The sequence below is a fragment of the Pleurodeles waltl genome, chromosome 4_2 (assembly GCF_031143425.1).
Source record: "Pleurodeles waltl isolate 20211129_DDA chromosome 4_2, aPleWal1.hap1.20221129, whole genome shotgun sequence".
Taxonomy (NCBI): domain Eukaryota; kingdom Metazoa; phylum Chordata; class Amphibia; order Caudata; family Salamandridae; genus Pleurodeles; species Pleurodeles waltl.
Genome location: NC_090443.1, coordinates 464449089 through 464473040, shown reverse-complemented (window position 1 = coordinate 464473040; position 23952 = coordinate 464449089). Strand labels below are relative to the sequence as shown.

General features: G+C 46.2%; 1 protein-coding gene across 1 annotated transcript in view; it reads right to left on the bottom strand.

Annotated features, from left to right (window-relative positions):
* The window catches only part of LOC138292914 (complement C3-like), a 2405892-nt gene that overhangs the window by 1728474 nt on the left and 653466 nt on the right, over positions 1–23952 (bottom strand). The window contains exon 12 of the mRNA XM_069231788.1: positions 7940–8140. Within this exon, the coding sequence (XP_069087889.1) occupies positions 7940–8140 (201 nt within the window). The remainder of the gene's footprint in view (positions 1–7939; positions 8141–23952) is intronic.

Sequence of the window (23952 nt, the reverse complement as noted above, 5' to 3'; positions counted from 1 at the left end):
CGGATCAACCTGAAACTTTCCATGTGCAACAAGAATCACTGGGGCACTTTTTTTTTGGAAAGTTTTGTGCTGATACGTCAAACGGTGCCAATGATGTAGGCAAGTCAAAAAACACTTTTCTATGAAAACATGGTCCTAACTATAACTACCTAGTGGTGACTGCCACTTGGTAATATATCTATATTCACTAAGAAAACTAAAGGTTACAGGGGCGTTATAATGAGGTTGACATTTTACCCATACAAAACCATAGAAATTCAGCAGTTATAGTTGTAGTTATACTTATGTTAAGAAATTATAACTCATGTCCTAATTTTACTTAACAGCACAAGTTATAGTTTCTTCAGATAAGTATAACTATAACTGCTAAATTTCTATGGTTTTGTATTGCAAAAACATCAACCTAACTATAATGCTCCGGTAACCTTTTGTTGTCTTAGTGAATTTCTATGTTTTTTTTATTGTAAAGTAGTATATAATTACCGTACATTAATACAGCCACCACCGCGCTTGTCCTTAGACTGTGCAAGATAGGTGTTGGCAGCAGAGCCCGGCCTGTGGCTAGGCCCTGCAGCCAATCCCTCCACATGCACCCAATCCCACGCTGCGCATGGCCTTAGATCATTCATGGCAAAGGGTTTGGTGTGGGAATGGGTTGTTTTTCTTTTTTAGGTCTGCTTTCCATTGCGGACCTACATTGGGGTTCAGGCTGAGCAGTTTGATAATTTTGTAACCTATGAGGTCAAGATACCTGTATCTGTATGTATTTTCCCAATTCTTTCCCTTCTCCAGCACACGCGATAAAGAAAATGACGGCCGAAAAGTTCCTGTCAAGTTGTGGACAGCCAATCAGAGCTTTGATTTTCCCCTGGATCTGCCGTTTAACGACTCTTCATGAAATTTTCAGAACTAAAATGCCACTCACTTTAGGTGCTGTTTGAAAGTTTTGGGATGATTCATCAAGCAAGGAATGAGAATGCATTTTCCCCATGCATTTTCATCGGGATTTTAGTTACAGCTACAGCCCCAACCGCTGGACAGAATTACACCAAATTTGCCAGAACACTAGCTCTTGCTCCAGAAAGCATGCTTTTTGTAATTTTGTGTAAACCTGTTCAGTAGTTTTGGAAATATTAAAGGAAAAAGAAATATAGATATGTAGGGATGTGGATTCTTCGTGGATCCGCCCTGGCAGAGCTGCGGATCCTCATGCCAATAATAAGCCCTGATAGGCTGCCCACAACCTGTGAGAAAAGTTGTGGTCACCGTTTTGACTATTGGCTTAGTGCGGGGGGAATAAAAGTGAAAAGTGAGATAAGGGAGCAGGATAGAGGAATCCTGATCCCACAGGATAGATGGAGGGGTTCATGGACAAAACATTGTACGAAAATGTTTTTGGGCATATGCGCGGATCCACCACAAGCTCAACCCAACCCCCAGGGTAAATCCACAATGGAACCACTGAAATACACACACTCAACCAACCCGGCATGTAGTTGGCAGCATGCACGAGGTTGGCTGCAGACCAAAGGCTGTGCACTGCTTGGGACTGGGTGTATGCAAGGGTTTGATAGCATGTGGGGGGTAGGGAGTGGGCCTCGGCACAGGCCAGGCCATGTGGCAAAGCCCCTGCTACATTAGAAAAAAACATAGAAATTCACTGAAAAAAACAAAGGTTACAGGGACATTATAGTTAGGAATTAGCATTTAAAAAACCTTAGAAATTCACTGAAAAAACATAAAAGTTACAGGTGCATTATAGTTAGGTTCTGAATTTGCACACAACAAAACCATACAAAATCCTGCTGTTATAGTTAGAGCTATTTCAAGTGCCTGTAACTAGTACCCTAAGGTAACTGTAACTTGCACCCTCACCATGCACAGCTAATTACCCCACATATATAAAAGTAGCTTGTGGTCCAAAAAGATGCCTTTTTGTTATTTGGTGTCAATCCATTCAGTAGTTTTTTAAATATTAAAAGAAAACCAAATTTGTATATATGGTAATTCGCAAATACTCCCTATTTTGTGCAAAGATCTGATTGACTGCTAACACGTCAACCAGTAAGTGTTGGCAGCCATTTTGACACTCGGTTTCTGCAGAGCCTAAAAAAATAAATTAAAAAAAATGGGCGGCATGGTACTGTCACCCTACGCCCTAGTCTTGGTGCAAGTGTCCCCCAGGAACCACGCCAAGGCTTACATTTGTTTTATCACAGCAAAAATAGTGGCAAATCTGCAAATCCTGCCGTGATTTAGAAGAAAAAAAAACAAGCATGGTCTTTCTCATTATGGGTTGGAAGAGAGAGAGAGAGAGTGACAGGACTGCGGGGGAGCCTGAAGGACCCCATGGTCCTAGCAGGCTCCCCATGTTGTTCAGGAGCCGGAATTGCTCCCACAAGCAGGGAGCTGCTTTATGTAGCAGCTCCCTGCTTGCGGGAAAAGTGTTTTCATCTGTTTCCCTGCATGCTTCTTTGCTTGCAGGTAAACTGATGAAAACTCTGTTTTCTGCAAGCAGGAGCTGTTCGACAGTTACTGCTTGCAGAAAACAGAGTTATATTTGCTTTTGCTTGGTCGGAGCTGCTAGCTCCCACCAATTAAAAGCAAACAGTTTGGGAGGTAGTGGGTCCTGGCGCTGGGGGTGTTACTTATCTATAGAAACTTACCTGCATAATATTTTTGTGCTCAATATTTTTGACATGATATTTTGTCCCAAGATATTTGTGTTTTCATTATTTTGTCTAAATACCCCTAAGGAAGAACTGGACCTGCTTCAGAAAATAGGAGTGGGCTGGCTAGGGCTGTAGTGCACCCAGGTACAGCAGCATGACCTGAAGTTCACTGTGGAATTCATAACATACAAATTTGCACTGATTCAATCTGCATTTCGAGTGTTTCTTCCTAATTTCATTTTTTTCCAATTGACAAGCAACTAACAAAACAACTTCATCTTCTTTTCAGTTGGGTCCCCGCCTCCCGGTGAGCAGGTCTCCCCCTTTTCCATTTTTTTCAGCGTTCCATCTCTGTCTTTGCGATTTCCTCTCCCTCATCCACATGGCCTCTCTTCAATTCTGGCAAGGTCTATCTTCGGACATTCTCTTCTCATTGACGGTAACTAATCTGTTATGAGAGCCCTGTTATCTCTAGTTCTTCTCACCCTTTCATCATTCCCATTGTTCTTATCTGTCCTCTCTCTCAAACGCTTCTATGTTTACCTACAAGACCATTACTTCTGTTTTTCTCACTCTTTATCTCACACTGGTATTTGTTTTATTTCTAGCCTTGGCCCTGCTCGCTGCCTTTCACTCACACTGGTTGATTTTCTTAGTCTCCCTTTCTCTCTATTTCCTTAACTGGTTCTCCAGTCTTCATGTTTTTTGTGTTGTGGTTTCATCCTCAGCTTTCTATTTTAATATGCTGTCACTCTATCACATTGATTGCTGTTGCTCTCTGCCCCATTCTTTTGACCCTTCTTAGTGATCATCTGTGTCATTGATAGTTTCTCTCTGTTCCAGTCACTGCCATGCATTTGAATTGGCCTTCCATTGTCTTCAGTCGGTTGTCATTCTGTACTCCCTGCTCTTAATTTTGGCACAACGCATGTGTGTAGGTTTGGTTGCCAGATGGAGGGAGTGTGCTGGATGATTTGACCCAGACTGGCTGACCTAAGCTGGTACGGGTACCTCTACTTCATGGAGTGACTTTAAAATTACCAGAGTGAGAGTGCTGGTATGAATTCATGGACCTGATATAGGTATTCGTGCCTGGGCACTAGGACCCAAAGTTAGTGACTATCTCTTTGGGCAACAGTGCTTACATTTAGTGACTGTACATAATGTGGATGGCACACACAATTAAAGTGTGTGTGTGGGTACATCTATCGCCTCAAAGTTTCATTCACCTGTCATGGTGAGAATTCAATGTGAGCATTTCTAAATGTTTTGTGTTAGGAATAGGGGACAGTCAATAAGAAGTTGGAGCAGTGTTTAGAGATATGTGGCATCAGTAGATTATGCTTTACACGCTGTGTCTTGCTTTTGCATGTCTTTTATTAATTGTACCCAGTTAAATCATGACACTTTTTGTGAAGTCATAAGGATTAAAGATCAATCAATAATGGCAATAAAATACAGTTACCATCTTGGTTTTACTTTATGTGTTCAAAACTTGCCTTGTCATTCAATAAATAATAGATAAGGGTACATCTCTAAAGACACTGAGCTGCCACCTCACTTGTCTGCCATACACAAGCCATGTCACTACCTAACTATGTGTTGCTTCCCTCTGCTCTTCATAAGTGAGTGTATGTTTGTGTGAGTGTACGGGTGTGTTTGTTACCATAGAATGAAAGGAAGTATAGAGGACTAGATGCAGTAAGCTGAGTTCCAGTAGGTTCATATGATGTCAGTCTCTTTCTTGAATCAGATTCCTCATATTGTTATCCCATTACATGAGCTCTCCTTTGAATGGTAGATGCTTGTGATACAGTTTATGCTCTTAATCATCACGCAACTGATTCTGCTGATCCTCCAAGCACTGTTACAGTGGTCTCATACTTAGTCTGACGTTCAGGACAAGGAAGAGGCATGACACTTTTTACTCTATAACGGAAAAGATTTTGTGTGCAGTCAGCTTTGGTGTCTGTTGCACAAGTGTTTCACTTTTCTGATGATATTGTGAAGAAAACACCTTTCTTTGAAGTGTATTGAGAATAGCTCCAAAATAGATTAAGAGTTGCACAGGGTTTGGCATACATTTTTGAAAGAATATAGGGAAAGGTAACTGTGCAGCATTAGTGTAGCTTTGGGGTGAGTTAGCGTTGATCAACCAATTATCCAAGTATGGGTAGGTAAAGGTTGCTCTTGAGCTGCCACAACTACCAGGGTCTTGAAGGAAGTGTGATTAGCTCATTTCATGCTCAAATAAAGCTCTCTATATTGATCACAGGTCCCGCTCATCAGAAAATCCAAAAAATTCAGTTTTTCTTTGATATTGAGATGTTGACATATGCATCCCATAAGGCGATAGCACACATCAAATATCCCATCTGTAGCTGATCTTACCTGATCTATTTATTTACCACAGTGAAACTCAATATCATCCTTAATTCTTTTTAGGTCCTTTGTTTGGGAAGAAAATGTATCTGGAATAATTGTCTTTTCCTCCTTAGGAATAAGGAACTGTACTGTGGCCTGTTTCTGCAGAGGTATGTTGATTCCGGGTGGAAGAAGCTGTAGTTTGTTTTCAGCTGTAGGGAAGCCATTTCCTTGATAGTGGCTTCCTTTTGGAGGCTATTGCGTGGTGATTCTCTTTTATGAGAAATTGGGCTGTTGGTTGAGGGGGTGTGAGCAGTCAGAACCAACAGCTACAATCCCTGTGGGGTGAACCACACAAAGTCACTAAACTAACTTTTGGTTGATCTTCTGGTAGCTTGGCACAAAAGCAGTCAGACTTAACTTAGAGGAAACGTGTAACGTTTTTATGCAGTACTTAAATAATAAAGAAAAGAATAAAGTGAAAACACAGCACAAGAACAGTCACACACAAGTTTAGAAGCATAAAGTAATATGTAATAATTTTTTTGACACCAAAACAACAAAAATCCAATCAATAGAACTGGAAATATGCAATTTCAAAGGTTTAGGGTAAGTACACTTCTTAAAAGCACAGATCGTGAGAGATTGAGTGGAAGTCACAAGTTCAGACCGACCACAATGGAGCGCTGGCCAGATACAGGGACCAGGTTAGTCCTGCTGAAGAAGTTAGCTTCTAAAATCTAGCACTAAAAGTTATGTTCACGGTGGAGGGGGCCACGAGGAGCAGAAAGTGAGTTGTGGATGGTTGTCGCTGTAGTGAAAAAAGCATGCCGGGCATCACTAGATGGCCGTCTGTATTGTGAAGATCCTCTTGGGTGTTGCAGACAATCATTGCTGGATATTCGCATTGGCGGTCAACACAGGCTATTGATACTGAAGACTGAAGTGCAGACCTTGCATTGCAGGTCTTCCCTGGAGGTCGATGTAGCATGAAGTGCTGGGTTCACATGAGTTTTGCATTGATAGTCGGCAGAGGTGGCAAGATTTTTGCAAGAACAGGCCTGTTGGAGGTCATAAAGAGCCCAAAACTCCAGGATTCCTTCTGATGATTCACCAAAGGTCCAGGACCTTCAAGGCACCTTCTGGGGATCAGGAACTCACTCCAGCAGAACCCAGCAGTCCTCAGACAGATCATTTTGCAGGTCTAGGCAGGTCCAGTTGGTCTTTCTTATATCAATACTTGCATTTGTAATTTGTTTTCTATGTTAATCCTGCAAGTTTTAACACTTCGACTTTTGTGATCATTGTATGCTTTTCTTCTTCATCATGAGGCTCATATAAAATAGGGCCAATGAATGGCAAAATAAATATTTTCTGTTGTGCCTCAAATGTTTTATTTGTGAGCCATGACCAAGATGATCCTTTGCTAGCCAGACCAGGGCAATATCCAGTGATCACAAAATATGACAAATCCACTGACGAATTTATGAAACAATTAGAGACTAACATACTTTCAAATACTTTTGCTTGAAAATATTGCTTTTCTTTTTTAAGAAGAATTGAGAAAAACATTGGCACAGTACACAAAAAGATCCCGAAAGGGCTGCTATGAGTTCTGTTCCAAGTGTGCCATGCACATTCTTTCCCAGTGTATCTAGCCTTCAACTTTGCTGCTTTGGAGGCATAGATGTCACTAGTGTTGATGCATGATGCTTTCTCACCTCTGAGGCTATCACAAAGTCAGATTATGGATCTTTTTCTGGAGAGCAGGATCTTCCTCTGGTTGGTAACATATCTCTTTATCAGCTTTAGCACTGTTAAATTAGTTGAAGATGTGTAGGGAACTTCTCTGTTGCCAGGGCAAGGAACCCTGACGCCTAAAACAGATGTGCTTTTGTAGTAACCCTCAGTTTATTGGCTTCAATTATATAGATACTGATGACTGTGGAATCTCCAGAGTAATGCTCAGCTTTCTAGCTCCAGGACCCAAACCATGCTGGAAATGGATTATATTATCAATTGAGGAAACACATTGTGGTGAGAATGTAGACGATACCACAGTGCAAGATGAGACTGACATTTACATGTCCATATCAACCTTTGTTCTCGGCAGAGAGTCATGTCCCTTTCTTTTAGGCTTATGGGGTGTACAGTATTTTGTGAGAATTCTACTTATATCCGAAGCCTGTGCTGATGTAGACCTTTGAGGCACCTGCCCTGGAAGAGTCTCGTATGTAGAGGTACTTTAAACTGCTTCTTTGGTAAAGGAGCAAATGCTGATGGAATATCAAACATCCCCTAAGAGACAACTACCTCTTGTGTGGAGGAGAAACTGATGATGCAGGTCCTCGATAACAACATACTACAGTTGATAAGTGACTTATAAGGCCTAAGGATCACCACAGCACAAAGCGCTATGTATACCCTAGCAGCATGCTAATTTTCCTTGCTTTGAACACTCACTCAGAACTATCTCATTATCCTGTAGAGGAAGTGGGTTTACGGTCTGTCTGCTGATAAATGATGAATACTGTGCAGTGTCTACTGTTTATAGACGTTTACTAGGACAGCAACTTCGAGTATGCCACCAAAAAGGAAACAACATTTAAAAACAGAAGAAATGATGGATGAAAAACTGCATAAAAAAGTACAAAAAGAGAAAAGAAAATGAGATTAGTGATTTGAAGTCGAGAGTGGAGAAAATTAAACGTACTAAACTACCTCCAACTGCATGTGAAAAAAGATATTGCATATCAGCCTGGAGTAGCCACTTTGATGATGCCTTGAGAGGCTGCATGATCAATGAATTGCACTATTCCTCTTAAATACAATTGCAGACTCTTTAGGCCTGCTGTGACATTCACAAAATGCTTTGCTAAATGAGATAGGAACCCCTGTCTTACCAGAACTGTAAAATACTTGATTTTGTTCTTCACGTCGCTCTGGGCATGCGAGGTGACCATGTTCAAAGAAATCTTTTGTGACTCCTTGACCGTGTCAATGTGTAGGAGGTTCTGGCTGTTTTTCCAAGTGTTGTAGGCAGTGGCGCTTAGAGTGAAGCTGGCCTGCTGTGAACCATTCAGGCGCGAATCGCTCGTCTTAACCTGTAGGTAACCATTGGGATAATAATTATGTGCATATTATTACAAAGATAATACAACTCAAAACTGTTTCTGAAAACAACTGGTGAATATTTCTGCTACTCAGTAGCCGGCATAATGGAAATTCACAATACTTTGGTTAAATGGATTTCTGCTCTCTCTCTATATGGCACCACACAATTTCCTTAAATACATGCTCAATCCCTTCATAGATAAATCTCTAACAAAGGCTGATATTGAATGTAAATGTTGGACTAACTATATTATAGATATATTACAAAAAGACAAAGAACAGATGTTCCTAGTTGAAATAATCTTTGAAGGAGAAGGTATTACGGCATTTTTATTTGTCATACGTTTGCATGTTGAGATTATTCCCATTAATCGGACTGCGAATTACCAGCAACAGAAAGGGGGGCATACTAATGGTCCAATCATATGTTCTGGGTGGATAGCAGATGCAGGCACGAGCGCAGCCAAGTCCCTACCGAGCCCACAATGCCCCGCGAGATAATGAAATATAAAGTGGTGTCCATTGGCCCGAATGCCCTGTTCCCCCCGACATTTATCCATAGCGATATTATTGCTTCCAGTAACCACCTGATTTAGCTTTCTGCCCATTACCTCCTCATCTCTTTCCTCGTCCATAATTAATTTTTTCTTTCTTTCTTTCATTTTTATGGTTGTTCCTGCTTGCGTATAGGAAGGACATTCTGTGAGGCCTCCTGCTGGTTTCTGCAAAGAACGAGGATTCGCAAGCGGATATTGGCCTGGTAACGCCTAGTCTATTTATTATTTCCCACTCCAGACAGAATAACTCATAATAGTATATGGACACATGGCTGTAGGTATTTGGAAACCACAATACTTTATAATGTGCAATATTTCTAATTCACATTCACTAGCTAATCAAAATACTGCTTTGCTCCTATTTATTCCTCATGATTGGTGGGGAGTCCTTCTGAGAGCCATTACTTTCTTACTCTCTAGTGATGTCTCTGTGGCAAGTGGGGAATGGGGCAACACTGATAATCAGGGCTGCTCCGATTACTTTCCGGTAATCTTCATTACTCTCAGTGCTACTAATCCTTGTCACAGTTATTACCCTTAGAGTTGACTCCACCTCATGGACAGTGGGGGTTCCTCCACTATGGCGGTGGAGCGTCCCCCCTGCGCCAGCAGCAACCGCTGCATATCCTTTAAACTAAGTTTGTTATCCTTTTGTTGTTAAAGGGACGGGGCATTGGGGATGACGGGGATGAGGGGAGTGCATTGTGCACCCCCCTCGGTGTGCATGTGTGTCTGCCCAGCAGTCTTGGGCTGTCCACACACACATGTGCACTGTACTCTCTCCAGCCCACCACTGTGTTGCTGGGCCAGAGAGAGCAGGCATAGGCTCACAGTCTGCCTGGGCTGGGAGCCTGGGCTGCCTGCTGAGGAGACAGAGGATCGGTAGCACGGTGTGCAGGTAAGTTCTTTTATTCTTTATTTTTTAATATTATTAATCTTTCCCCCGCTCCCCTCCCGTGCCACCCAGCATAACCTCCGCAAGCCACGACAGCTCCTGGACATAGAAAATGCAGGCAAATGCTAAGTAATCCCTTCCCACCCTTTTGGGTGCTATATAAGTGTAGCTTAACCAGAAGCCTCCTGTTATATCTAAGAAAATCAAAGGCAAGGAGGGAAAAGATGGGACTGCAATGGCTGCACGGAGGATGAATAGGACTAAGAGTAATGAAGAATACCAGTAAGTAATCAGAGCATTATTTCTATGTCCCTGCAGCCTTACATATCTCCTGAAAAGAGACCCCCGGCAACGCAATCCACCAGGCTGCCATGCCTCTAGTTGATCTACTCTGAACTGAGACATCCTCATAGGATCTTTGATCAATCTGCAGAATAGTAGCTTCTACCCATCAGCTCAAAATCATCTTGGTTGCCTTTCTCCCTTTTCTTGCTTGTCCAAAATTTAGAACAGTTGGGGGGTCATTACAACATTGGCGGGCGGCCTGTAACCACCATGCGGCCGCCAATGCGGCCGCACTCCAGCGGTGCCTATTACAACATCCCGCTGGGCCGGCGGGCGCAAACCTAGTTTACGCCCGCCGGCCCAGCGGGGATGCGACCGCAACATAGGAGCCGGCTCCTAATGGAGCCGGCGGTGTTGCGGCCGTGCGACGGGTGCAGTTGCACCTGCTGCGCTTTTCACTGTCTGCTATGCAGACAGTGAAAAGCTGCACGGGGCCCTGTTAGGGGGCCCCTACACTGCCCATGCCAGTGGCATGGGCAGTGCAGGGGCCCCCAGGGGCTCCAGGACTCCCCTTACCGCCAGCCTCTTCCTGGCGGTGCAAACCGCCAGAAACAGGCTGGCGGTAGGGAAGTCATAATCCACAGGGCAGCGCTGCCCTGGCGGATTATCACCGCCGGGGCTAAAACGGCGGAAAACCGCCGGCCCGGCGGTGCGACCACGGCGCTACCGCCGCAGTCAAACTACGGGTCTTCGTACCGCCAGCCTGTTGGCGGTACGGACGCCACTTTAGCCATGGCGGTCTCAGGGTCGTAATGACCCCCTTGGTCTTTTTTCTTGAAAGGTTATGACCTGTTAAGATAATTGGAAAGAGATCTTTTAACTTACTTATCAACTACTAATGCATTATGGTACTTGTATGCCTATTCTGATCACTGGAGAGGAGACTTTGGGTGAATCTTACTACACTTTGAACTCAAGCTTACCACTTCCTGAATGCCCATATGCACCCTAGCATTAATCCATATTATATTACAAAATAATATCTGATCAATTTTCCACTCTGGATTTTCGTTCTTCCCAATGATTGCCTTCTGGAACCTCTATGCGGTCCTTCAGGCAGAGAGTTGAAGGAGGGAATTTGACTCCTCTCACCTCCACTGTGCTGCAGTCTGCTCACACCTGTTCTGAATTTCAATCAACTTGTGTGACTTTGAGCTGGGAGGAGAGATTTAAGCTTGACTTTTGCTTTAAGAATTCATGCCCTAACTGCTGTTGCTGGATGCTCCTGCTTTTCTCCCCAATTGTCTACACTCCTGAATCCTTGAAACCTTTGGAGGAGTTTCTGATTCCTGCTACTGCCTTTTGCAGTGTCCCTTTTCCTATGACTGCAATGAGCAGCAATGTGTTTATGAGTTTTCCTTGTTTCTCAGTCTCACCTTCCTTTTTAGCCTGATATCCTTACTTGTTCTGATTCTCTGTTCTGGTTCTGAATTCCTGTGTTTATCTCATATAGCAGCAGGGCATAGCTTGTTACAGTGCCTGTTGGGTAGGTCCTCGAGTTCCTTGCTCTGAATCCTAGGTTCAGTTTCCCTGTACAAACAGGGCATTTTTTTGTTCCAGTGCCTGTTGGGTACAGCTTTGAGTTCCCTGCTCTGAATCCTAGTTTTAATTTCCCTGAACCAATAGGGCATTTAGTGTTCCAGTGTCTTTTGGGTACAGCCTTGAGTTTCTTGCTCTGAATTCTAGTTCTAGTTCCATGTACTACTGAGGCACTACTTATTCCAGTGCCTTTTGGGTACAGTATGCCCTTGATTTGTATATTCCTTTTCTTTATTTCTGAATCCCTGTTCATAGCTTCTTGTCCTGTTGTCCTCTTTGTTCGATTGCTGTCTTGTTATGTCCTGTATTCTGGTTATTCTTCCACTCTGGTTTTCAGTTCCATTCTTAATTTGGGTTCATTGAATCTGTCCGCCTTAGGGTGGTCTTGCCCCAAACATTTTGCCAACTTGCCTCATCTTTTTGCTGAACTTTTAAGTTTTACATGTCCTAATAGTGAAAAACTCTCAAAGTCTTTTTTCACTACTGTGAGACCTACTCCTCTCATAGGTTAACATTGGGAATTCCTTAATATACTTTTAAATTGTAATTCCTGATTCAGAATTAGTAGCTATATCATGTTTCATATAATTGGAATGGTAATTTTAAATCCTCTTTACTGGTAAAGTTGGATTTAATATTAGTACTGTAGAAATGCCACTTTTAGAAAGTGGGCATTTCTCTGTTCCTATTGCTCTGTGTGCATGCAGCCTGCCTCCAATACACGTCTGGGGTAGGTGACAGCTACACTTTGTGCATTCCCTCTAGACAGCCACAAATACAGGAAAGTTAGGTGTATCTGAGTGCTCCTCTGCATTCATCTGCATTCCGAAGGCTGTTTATGGGCAAGAAGGGTGGGAGGGGATGACACTTGCACCTGAATATGCAGATGCCTTTTTCCACACAAAGGGCTGATAACCCCCTACTGATAGTATGGAGGGCTGAGGATAAAGGATGCTGGGGCACCTCAAAGACCCTTCTTTGAAGTCACTCCCATGTCAAAGGCGTATTTGGGTATAAGTACTGGTTCACTGACTCCACCAAATCAGACACTTATGTACCTACAACTGAACTCTCTCAGAAGAACTGCTGTGCTGCCTCAATGATTGTCACTCTGCTGAGCTGCTGGCTTCTAAGGACTGCTTTTCCGGTGTGCTGCCCTGCTGCCTGATGCTCCCTGATGTTGCTGTGAGAGGGCTGAATTCTGCCTTACACCCCAAAGTGATTTCCAGGGTCTTGTTATCTTGCCTCCTGTTGCTAAAGACTCACGGATTTCCAAGTTTCTACCCCTGCTCCTGTGCCTGGTTCACCGGAAGTAGACCCAGATACTTACACCAGGGAAATCGATGCATCTCCTGCCTGCTGGAAGTGGCAACCAACGCATCAACCCTGTTGTGGGCGTAAAAGCGGTGCATCGTACTTGGGGCCCAAGCAGCACCTCTGGAATTGCTGCATCCGGTAGAAGCACATCTCATTGATGCAGCTCTGACACCACTGCATCACCACCATCTCAGAAGTATGTTCAATGCATCCTTTCAACAACATGGCAAAACCAGGCACATTGGCTTTGTAATTAACGCAGCACAGTTTCAATGCTTATCTTTGGAAACCAGTGCATCACCATCAATGCGTGGGAAACATCAATGCGCTCCTCAACTGCAGGAGTGACATCTATGCATCTACTGACACATCGTCCCTGCATCTCATGCTTGCGACCAGGATTAAGGTACTCTGTTCCCTTGGTTGTGCGTGACTCCTGTACCTACCCCATGCTCCATGGCGGTCGGCTTGAACTGTTGGCTTTGCCCCCATCCAATGTGATCTCAAGTAACCTCTAACGAGCTTCTAAGCACTAGAACTCGTTTATTCATCTAGAATTCCTTTCTCAACTTCTACTCATTGTTTTTTTGTAATTTAGGTCTTGAATTGTTTATAAAATCATAATCTATTTATCTAACCTGGTGTGGAGTCTTTTTGTGGTGTTTTTATTGTGTTGATGTGTGTGTATTGCACAAACACTTTACATATTGCAACCAGAGAGTGAGCACAGGTTATCTTTTTATGTGTATCTGACTTACCCTGAGTAGATTCGTGGTTGATACTAGGACTTGGTGCATACTCCTGCCAACTAGAGACCCTCATTCTAACAGATCTACTGTCTGTTGCAGTCCCTATCCATTTACAGTGTGACCTCAGGCTTGGTCTCCATTCTCATTAGGTAAGGGAAAGACTTCAGTTGTTGCGCCCAGGTCCTTTGGAGTCTTGCCTTGCTGAGTGTTGTTGTCAGTCTTGGTCTACCTTGCACTGAGTATAACAGTCTCTATACAGCAGGCCCTACTATGACTTTGCAGTTGGACTGTTGTTAAGAGTAATTTGCTGGTGTCAGTCCAAAGGGCATTCCCTAAGTTACCAAGAGCCCCCTTGTTCATATACCAGTACACTCCTTTACTTTGATCATACTTTATTCTTGCCTATATCCTGTCTTGTGTTGTTTAGCTGACTCAGTTATACCTGGCATAGCCTGGTATTACCTAGCCTTGTCTTGTTACTAAGTATTCTTTTCCAGGTCAGCCCTGAAAATGGTTCAGAAGAACTTGATCCCCCTCAATGGTGCAAGTTGACATTTTGGACTGTTGAGTAGATTACGTATCTTGACTGTCTCCTAAATGGAAAAGAGCATGACACAACCAGTCGCAGAGGTTTGAAAAGACTGGCACCCCCCATAGAAGAAGATATGCTACCACCAGAGCCATAATCTTTGTGAACAGTCTGAGAGCTGATTTGATTCTAACTGTAAGAACCTGCCTATGCTGATCCCCTACTGCAAATCACTAGAACCTCCAGCCCTTCTTTGCTATGGGAATGTAGACAGGCGTTCATGAGGTCTAGGGTAATCATGAAACTTAATGATGATGAACGAGGTAATTCCTGGTGAAATCTTCATTTTGAATTAAATGTCTGTATAAAATAATTGACGTTCTTTAGGTTTATCGCTAGGCAATAAACCCCTGATGCTTTCTTTACCAGGAATGCCTAGACCTCTCTACTTCATTAGGACTGAAAATATTGCCCTTTTCTTTAGCAGAGAAGCAATCCCCTCTATCAAAGCATATTTCTTGATGGGGTCGCTAAGGAACAGAGTTAGAATGGTACCCAATGGAATCAGGGGAGTTCTGAAACCCATAATCTAGTATGACTATATTGAGAACCAATTTGTCAGACATGAACTTTTTGCATTCAGAGAGAGAGAGAAAAATCTCTTCCTCCAAACACTGATCTGTAATGGTGGGGTGTTCCCAGTATAGTCAGGAATTCTGAGGTGTGGTTGCTGAATCCTGCTTATGTTTCCAAAACAATTGAATTGGGAAAAACATTTCTCTTGACATTTTGATGCTTGAGCATATGATTGTTGTCATGACTGCTGCCTGAAAGACTTCCATTTTGAGGATCTAGAAGATATAGTAGTGTCTATTTTGAAATATGAAGAATATTTCCTTTTTTTTAATAAATGGCAGAGTTTTTCCTCTGACTCCCCTCTAAATATCATGGGACCCTCGAAAGGCATCTTTGGAGCAGTGGACCTGTGTGATGAGTCAGTGTTCCAATGCTTCAGAAATAAATTGCATTTGGCAGCAATTTAAGCCCTTCTGTCTACAGCAGAAGCTCTAACCACATCAAAGGAGATGTCTGAAAATGACTGTATTTGTCTTTCCTTAGTCTCCAACTGCTAAAAATAGAAATTTCATTCTGAATTACCTCTAACAAATAGTTAACAGTCTGAAATCAAAGACTGTGCCTCAGAGGACTCTTAAATCTCAGCTCTAAAAGCAATAACAGAATCTGTGAAGAATTTCTTGAAAGAAGAATACACCTTTTTATCCGCTGAGGCCTTCAGTATGTTCTCTGCTGCTGCCTACTAAATTGTCCACCACTGAATCCATATGGATATTATCTGGGAGAACAGAATCTACATCCTCCAAATGATAAACGTTTGACATGAAAGTGGCAGCAGAGATCTTTTCCAGATCATTCCACCCATGTTTAAGACCTTCAACACATGGTGATGTATGAGCCATCCTGAATTGAGAGGCCTGTGAAGCCGGCATAACACTGAATCCTGCAAACTGGAAGATCCCTCCACTGAAGTGAAACCTGTATTTTCCCTGACATGAAGCAGAACCTCCTGTTACACCCCCTTAGAAATGGATTTGCCCTTATGGTCTGGAGGAGGGCAGGGATCATCAATAGCTGGTGAGATACCTGAGACAGAAAGCATTTCACAAGCCAATTTCTAGCCAATGTCTTTCTTAGTATTGTTCTTAAATGCTTACAAGGTTTCTAGCATAATACTGCAGATCCTCTGTTCCTCTTCTTCCTCTTGCATCTTTTAGGAGAGGGAGAGGAGTCCTCATACCAATGAGATAAGGATGGGGATTCAAAAGTAGAAACATGTCTCATCTTTGATGAATGCTTACCCATCGTAACAACAAATAGGATAAGAAACACTCTAAAGCAATATAAATGAACAAACTATAATTCAATAAGAACATTTACCTTTATAGAGGTTCCCCTTATAAACTTACCCACAGGTGCACTTTCTCCAGATTGCCGAAATAAACTTTTGTGCATGCGCTGAACTGACAGTCCTCACATTCATGCATAAACCCAGCGGCACAGCTTTCGATATCTCACACGCATAAGGAAAGTAATTACCCACTCAGGATCAAGTCAGCTGGTCCTAAGTATCGTCCGCTGTTTCAGTCCACATTCCAAAAATAGTTACTGGGAGGAGAAGCAGATGCTGAGGACCGGCACCACAGCCCAGCACAGTAAGTCCCACCTTATAATCCCTGAAGCACAGCTTTCACTCCCACGATGCAGGAGAGGAGAGACTAACTAGCCAAGTGGGTAAGCACCCCTCTGCCTCGCAAACCTTTACATCCTACGTTTCCAGTCCTTGAGGACAAAAAAACAAACAGGAGGAATCATAGCACCCAGGAAGTTATGTAAGGCTTACTTAGAATTCTCCTGTGTTTCTCTTGTCCATGAGGTGAAGCCACCTCATAGTGTAACCACTGGGGCAAGGATGAAGAACGTAAGGGTAATGGCCCTGACAAAGAACAAATTTGGCACTCACTTTTAATTGTGTGTGTACTGAAAATGTGGCAGGAGTAGGAGGACACCTGCCAGCATTTGGGCTCTCTTGCTGAGAGCCCTGACTTGTCAAGCGGTGTCAAATCCAGTTCTTGGACCCTTAAGAGTGAGTTCTGGTGTGACCAAGAAAGAATCAAATACATCGACCTCAGAGCAACTTTGTAACTGGTGCCGCTCTCTGACTCCGTGTTCCTGTCTGCACCGGAGCCATGGTCCCTGCTGACTGCAAAACTACTGCAACAGACTCCACTGGCCCGATGCCGCAACAGCACCTCCAAAGTCCCACCACAGCATAAGTCCCATGTCACATGGTGTAGAGTACTTTTGTGGTGTTTTCACTGTGTTACTGTCTGTGTGTACACAAATACCTCTGAGGTAAGCCGGACTGCTTGAGCCAAGCTTACCAAGGAGGTGAGCAGGGGTTATCACTGTAGTCATACAGTACTCACACACATGAAAGAAAATACTCAGGCCCGTATTTATACTTTTTTTAGCGCCGCATTTGCGCCGCTTTTTGACGCAAAACGGCGCAAACCTACAAAATACAATGGTATTTTGCAAGTTTGCGCCGTTTTTGCGTCAAAAAACGACGCAAATGCGGCGCTAAAAAAAGTATAAATACGGGCATCAGTGTTACAAAAATAGAGGTACTTTATTTTGGTGACACAAATGGCAAAAATACCACAGAGACTATGGCCCTCATCACAACTGTAGCGGTAAATGCCGCCTACCACCGTGCTGACGGTCCGTCAACATACCGTAACCGCAGCGGTATTCCGCTACGGGTATTATGACCCACACAGAGAAATCCGGCACAATACAGACACCCACACAAGTCCGCCAGACCAAAAGTCAGTGAGAAACTGGTGATAGCCAAACCCACACTGTTACGGCAACAGGAATACGCCCACAGTTTCACGACCCACGAAACACTGCAGTGGTCTTTCAATTGCAGTAAACCATTGGCAGTACATACCGCCACACTCAAAATACACACACATTTACAATACACCACCACATTGTACAATGCAAACTACACACACCTGACACGCATGCACACACCACACCCACACACTCACACTGCTATAAAACACACACCAACATTACCCACAACCCTTTCAATGAAAAAAAAGAATGCCTACACAGAGAAACACAAGCCCGGAGCTCCCACTCAATCAGAGCCACAGAACACCATTATCCATACACCGTCCACGCACCTCACAGCATACACGCCAACACATCACCGCACACATAACCCCACACATCCTCACACATATCACACACACCACATCCATGGCACTAGAGGAGCTAAGGGTCATGGTGGAGGAAATCATCCGGGTAGAGCCACAGCTATTCGGATCACAGGTGCAAGGAAGATGGAGCTATGTAGGAGAATCATGGACAGGGTCATCGCCGTGGGACAGTACCCCAGAACAAGGGATGAAATCAGGAAGAGGTGGAATGACCTACGGGGGAAGGTGCATTCTGTGGTTGCAAGACAACAGGTAGCTGTACAGAGGACTGGCGTTGGACCCCCACCTCCTCCCCCACAACTAACAACATGGGAGGAGCAAGTCTTGGCAATCATGCAGCCTGAGGGCCTGGCAGGAGTAGCAGGAGGATTGGACTCTGGTAAGTGAAATCTTTACTACTTTATCCCCCCCTACTTGCATGCCATCACAAACTCCTACCCCTACCCTCACCCCCATCACTCCACCACCTCACATATACCTCACTATCACAACCCACCCATCCCAATACCAAGCCTTGCATGCAACACCCAAGCATGGACCCCCAACACAGACCTGCATGGACACCCATCACCACAGCATGCCCAGTAGAGAGACTCACCCAGCCCATAAAATCACCACTCACACAAGGCAAAGCTGACAGGGAAATCACAACCATACAGGGAAACACACCCATGCACAAGATGGCACAAGCAGACACAATAACACTGCATTTTCATCCCCACAGGACCTCTACTCAGTGTCACCAGTGAAGAGGTGCCAGCTACATCCAGTCCCCCCTGAAGAGGCCCACAGTGACGACAGCAGCTCTGCACACCTGCATCAGGATGACCAACCTGGCCCATCAGGGACCACTGGACAGTCAGGTACCCAGCCACAGTCCTAACCCACGACAGAGCCTCCCCCTCAGGAAACACCAGCACAGCACCCACCCAGCGGGCCCATGCCACTGTCCCCAGGACATTTCAATCAGCAGTGTGTCCATCACTACAGGGACCTCAGGCAACCCCACAAACCCAGGCTGATCAGGGATCTGGGGTCAGTGGCAGTGGGCACATGGTTCAGGGGACAGAGGCACAGGACAGCAGGGAAGCTGAGAGGACTGCTGTGCGACAGGGGGAGGACAGGCCCAGGCAACCCACTCTCCAGGAGGCACTCTCCAATATCCTGGGAGCATACCACCATTCCCAGGAGACGATGGGCCAGATACTAGCCAAGTTGCAGGAGACCCTGCGGCAGCAGAAGGGACAGTACTTGGGGATCAGGGATGACCTAACTAACACCTACACCATCCTGGTCACCATTGCTGGGGTTCTGGCTGACATTGCCAAGACTATGAGGGAGGCAGTGGCACAACAACGGGTGCCTGACACTAGCCAAACTGATCAACAGCCTTCCACCTCTGCCGGCGCTAGTGGACAGGAGGCCCCGCCACAGGACCAACAGGCCTCCAGTACCCCACCCCCTGCAGAAAGAGAACCATCCTGCAAACGGTCCCTGCGATCCAGGCAGAAGCAAGAGGGCATTGCCAAAACCCCTGCCAGGAAATAAGACTCTCCTGATTGCAACCCTGTGTCCCACTCTCTCACCCTATCCACCTAGAACTGCCATTACTCCCCTTCGTATGCCAAATTGGACAATGCACCTGTGATACCAAGAGACTGGACTCTACCATGGACTTTCCTCCACCATCACCTAAGCCCATTGCACATCCCCCTCTACTTATGAGCACTTAAATAAACACCCGTGGAACAAATACTAATCTGGAGTCTGTCAAATGATTCACAAATATATTAGTACAACAATATCAAAGCATTGCAACTCAAATGTACAGTGAAATAAACTTTGGAATGACCTTTGGTGGGCAGCAGTACACATAGCAGGAGCCAGAGTGGGGCACAGAGATCTGAAAATAGAGATGCCAAAGGGTACAGTCAGTGGCCATACACATAGGGAAATCAGTCTGCCATGTACAATGTCCAACAGAAAAATTTAATGTAAAGTGATCCTACAGTGTCTTACCTGTGTGTCACTGGAAGTACTGCTGAATAATATTGATTCCGTTGTCAACATCTTCTTCCTTTGCCTCCTCTTCCTCACTGTCCACAAACTCCACCGCTGCCACAAGACCATCCCCAGGCTCATCCTCCTGCAGAAAAGGCACCTGGAGTCTCAAGGCCAGGTTGTGCAACATGCAAATGCAACAATGATCTGGCACACCTTCTTTGATGAATAGTAGAGGGAGCCACCTGTCAGATGGAGGCACCGGAACCTGGCCTTCAGGAGGCCGAAGGTTCTTTCAATAATCCTCCTTGTATGCCCATGTGCCTCATTGAACATTCCTCTACCCTTGTCCTGGCATTCCTCACTGGGGTCAGTAGCCATGAGAGGTTGGGGTAACCAGAGTCACCTGCAAATATTGAGGGACAACTGTTAGACACACACTAACCCTTAGGAACAACCTCATACACAGACACCTACTCATAGTGTGTGGGGACCTTTGGCTCACCTATTAACCACACCCGGTGCCTCTGGAGTTGGCCCATCACATATGGAATGCTGCTATTCCTCAAGATAAAGGCATCATGAACAGAGCCAGGATATTTCTCATTCACATGGTAGATGTACTAGTCCGCCAAACACACCATCTGCACATTCATAGAGTGATAGCTTTTTCTATTCCAGAAAACTTGTTCATTTCTCCGGCAGGGGGACAAATGCCACATGTGTACCATCAATGGCACCAATGATGTTGGGGATATGACCCAGGGCATAAAAGTCAGCTTTCACTGTGGCCAAGTCCTCCACCTGGGGGAACACGATGTAGCTGCGCATGTGGTTCAGCAGGGGTGACAACACTCTGGTCAACATGTTTGAGAACATTGGCTGAGACATTCCTGATATCATGGCCACTGTTGTTTGGAAGGAACCACTTGCCAGGAAATGGAGCACTGACAGGACCTGCACTAGAAGGGGGATACCTGTGGGCTGGCGGATAGCTGACATCAGGTCTGGCTCCAATTGGGCACACAGTTCTTGGATTGTGGCCCGATCGAGGCCCGATCAAGTCAGTATGTAATGAAAATGTGTCTGTCCCCCATTGTCGCAAGGTCCACCAGGGGTCTGTACACCAGGGGATGCTGCCATCTCATATTCAGCCTCAGCGGTTGAAGCCTATGGAAGAGAACGGTGAGCAGAGGGTCATAGTCCAACATCTATTGCACCAATGATGATTTGTTTACTTTACAGAACCAAAATTTGAACTCGACTGTCAGTTGCCGTGCCAATGTCTGCTGTGACGCAGTTAGGTGCCATGCCCTGTGCCCCCCTGAAATGGCAGATGCCTGACCTGTGAGGAGTGATGAGTGGAAATGAGGTAATTGCACTGACGTTGTGCGCCGCCGCGGTAGGTGGTCGAAGACCGCGGCGCAGCTTCACATTGGTTATCATTGGGCCCTATGGGTTCCAGGAGCCAATGGCGATGTACGCCGATAGTGACAGTACGCACCGCCGTGGACGTAACCGCCATTTTCTATCTATCTACTACCTGACCTTCAACAGCAGAGGACCTACACTGCAAGTGCTGCTGTGACCTGTGTCTGGAAGCAACAATGGCTTATGTGTCTGTGGAAGGGCGCCTGCCTTCACTGCGGAGGAGTGTGAGAAACTGGTGGATGGGGTCCTACTCCAGTACACGTTACTCTATGGTCCTCCAGACAAACAGGTGAGTACACTGTGAGCATGATGCGTGGGCCATGAATGTATGTAGTGCTGTGTATGTAAGCCACATGTGGGGGGGGGCAAAGGCGTCCTGGCCAGAGTGCAGCATGTAAGGTGGACAATGTATGTGCATCAGGGGATGGGATGGATCTGGTGGGCCATGAGTCTGATGGTCCGGATGGTTGACTAATTCCCTTATCTGCTGTCTTTTCCCTGCAGGTCAGCACCCACCAGAAGAAGGGTAATTGGCGTGCCATCGCCAAGGAAGAGCAGACCCTGGGGGTCTTTGACAGGCAGAGCACCCACTGCTGCGAGAGGTGGGACAACCTGTGCCGCTGGTCAAAGAAGACAGCGGAGGCCCAGCTGGGGCTGGCTTCCCAACGAGGAAGGGGTGCCCATCACACCATGACCCCCTGATAGTCCACATCCTGGCGGTGGCCCATCCAGAATTGGATGGGCGCTTGAAGGCATGACAGCAGCCACAAGGGGGTGAGTACTGACTCCTGACTTTGCGCGTGTTAAGAGGTTCCTGGGTGGGGGATGTAGGATATGGGTGCCCCTAGGCCAGGGCAAAAATGGAAGGGTAGGTCCCTTTTTGGGCAGGCTCTGAAGCACTCCTACCCCAATAGTGTTAGTGGGCATCTACTACTGGGCAGGGTCCTGTGGTTTTCTGGTGTGAAGCTGATGGCGTTAGGCATTGCACCCCATGTGATGGTGACTATCTTAGTAACTGTTTGGGCATGGCCTAGTGCATAGGGATGCTCCCTGTGTGTTGTGTCCGTCAACGGTAGTGGTGTTTCTGGCATTGACCAAGTGTATCCTCTGTCTCTTCCCCCCCTTTTTGTTTTGTCACCCTGTCTCTGTGTGCATTAGCATCATCTGGCTGAGGAGCAGAGGCATCGGTGACGGAGGGAGCTGCATCCCACATGGGCCGGGAGGCCAAATCCACTGAGGGTGAGGGCACCAGTGGGACGGAGGGCAAGGGGAGCACCACGACGGGAACAGGAGGGAAAACCATAGACAGCGACTCCTCCTCCGATGGAAGCTCCCTGGCGGTGGCGGACACCTCTGTGCCCACCCCAACTACAGGTACAGCTGCCACCCCCCCTACCAGCACTGCCCTCCCAGCAGCTCCTCAGCGTGTTTTCCGTGCCCGCTCACCCAGGAGGGTGGGCATCTCCTTTGCCCCAGGCACATCAGGCCCTGCCCCACTCAGCCCTGCTGCCCTCAGTGAGGAGGCTATTGACCTCCTGAGATCCCTCTCTGTTGGGCAGTCAACCATACTGCCTCCACCTCCCTCCCTGTTGCGTCTGCACTCACACCTGTATGCACTACCTCCACATCCACTACCGCCATCACCAGCAAACCTATCAGAACACATACCTCACTGGCAGACACCACCACAACAGCCATGAACATGTCCCCTGTGTCTTCCCCCACTGTGTCTGTTTCCCCCCCAAGGTACACAAACACAAACACTCAGACACCCAACAGCCATCCACCTCACAACAGCATCCAGTCCATGCACCTGTACCCAAACACAGCAGGAGGACACCTCCCACAACCACTCCCTCTTCCTCCACTCCCATACCTTCTCCCTCTCCCAGCTTCAATGTCCCTAAGCAGAGTTTCCTCTCCACCACTGACCTCTTCCCTACCACTCCCCCCGTCCTTCACATCTGACTAGGGTGGCTAAAACCAAGGCAAGCACCTCAGCCACCCAGTCCACGGGCCCAGTACTGTCCTCACCCACTTGTGGTAGGAAAGGATCCAGGGCACCAGACTGCCTCATGGAAAGGGTGCCTGCCCCAAGTGCTGCAAGGAAGGGCAAGGAGCCATCCCCAGCTGCTGCCAGGAAGGGCAAGGAGCCACCCCCAGCTGCTGCCAGGAAGGGCAAGGATCCATCCCCAGCTGCTGCCAGGAAGGGCAAGTGGCCTGCACCAGCAGGCAGGAAGGACAAGGGGCCTGGTGCTGGGACTCAGTCGGAGCCCCCACCACCAACTATGGTTGTGCAGCCGTCCGAGGCTGCAGGGAATGGGCAGGAGCTTCCCCCCAAAACCACCACCACCAGCAGCAGCATCACCACCACCACCAGTGGGCAGCCGTCCGAGGCTGCAGGGGATGGGCTGGAGCTTCCCACCACCAGCACCAGCAGCACCACCAGTGGGTAGCCATCCGATGCTGCAGGGGATGGGCTGGAGCCTCCCCCCACCACCACCAACACCAGCAGCACCACCAGTGGGCAGCCGTCCGAGGCTGCAGGGGATGGGCTGGAGCCTCCCCCCACCATCACCAACACCAGCAGCACCACCAGTGGGCAGCCGTCTGAGGCTGCAGGGGATGGG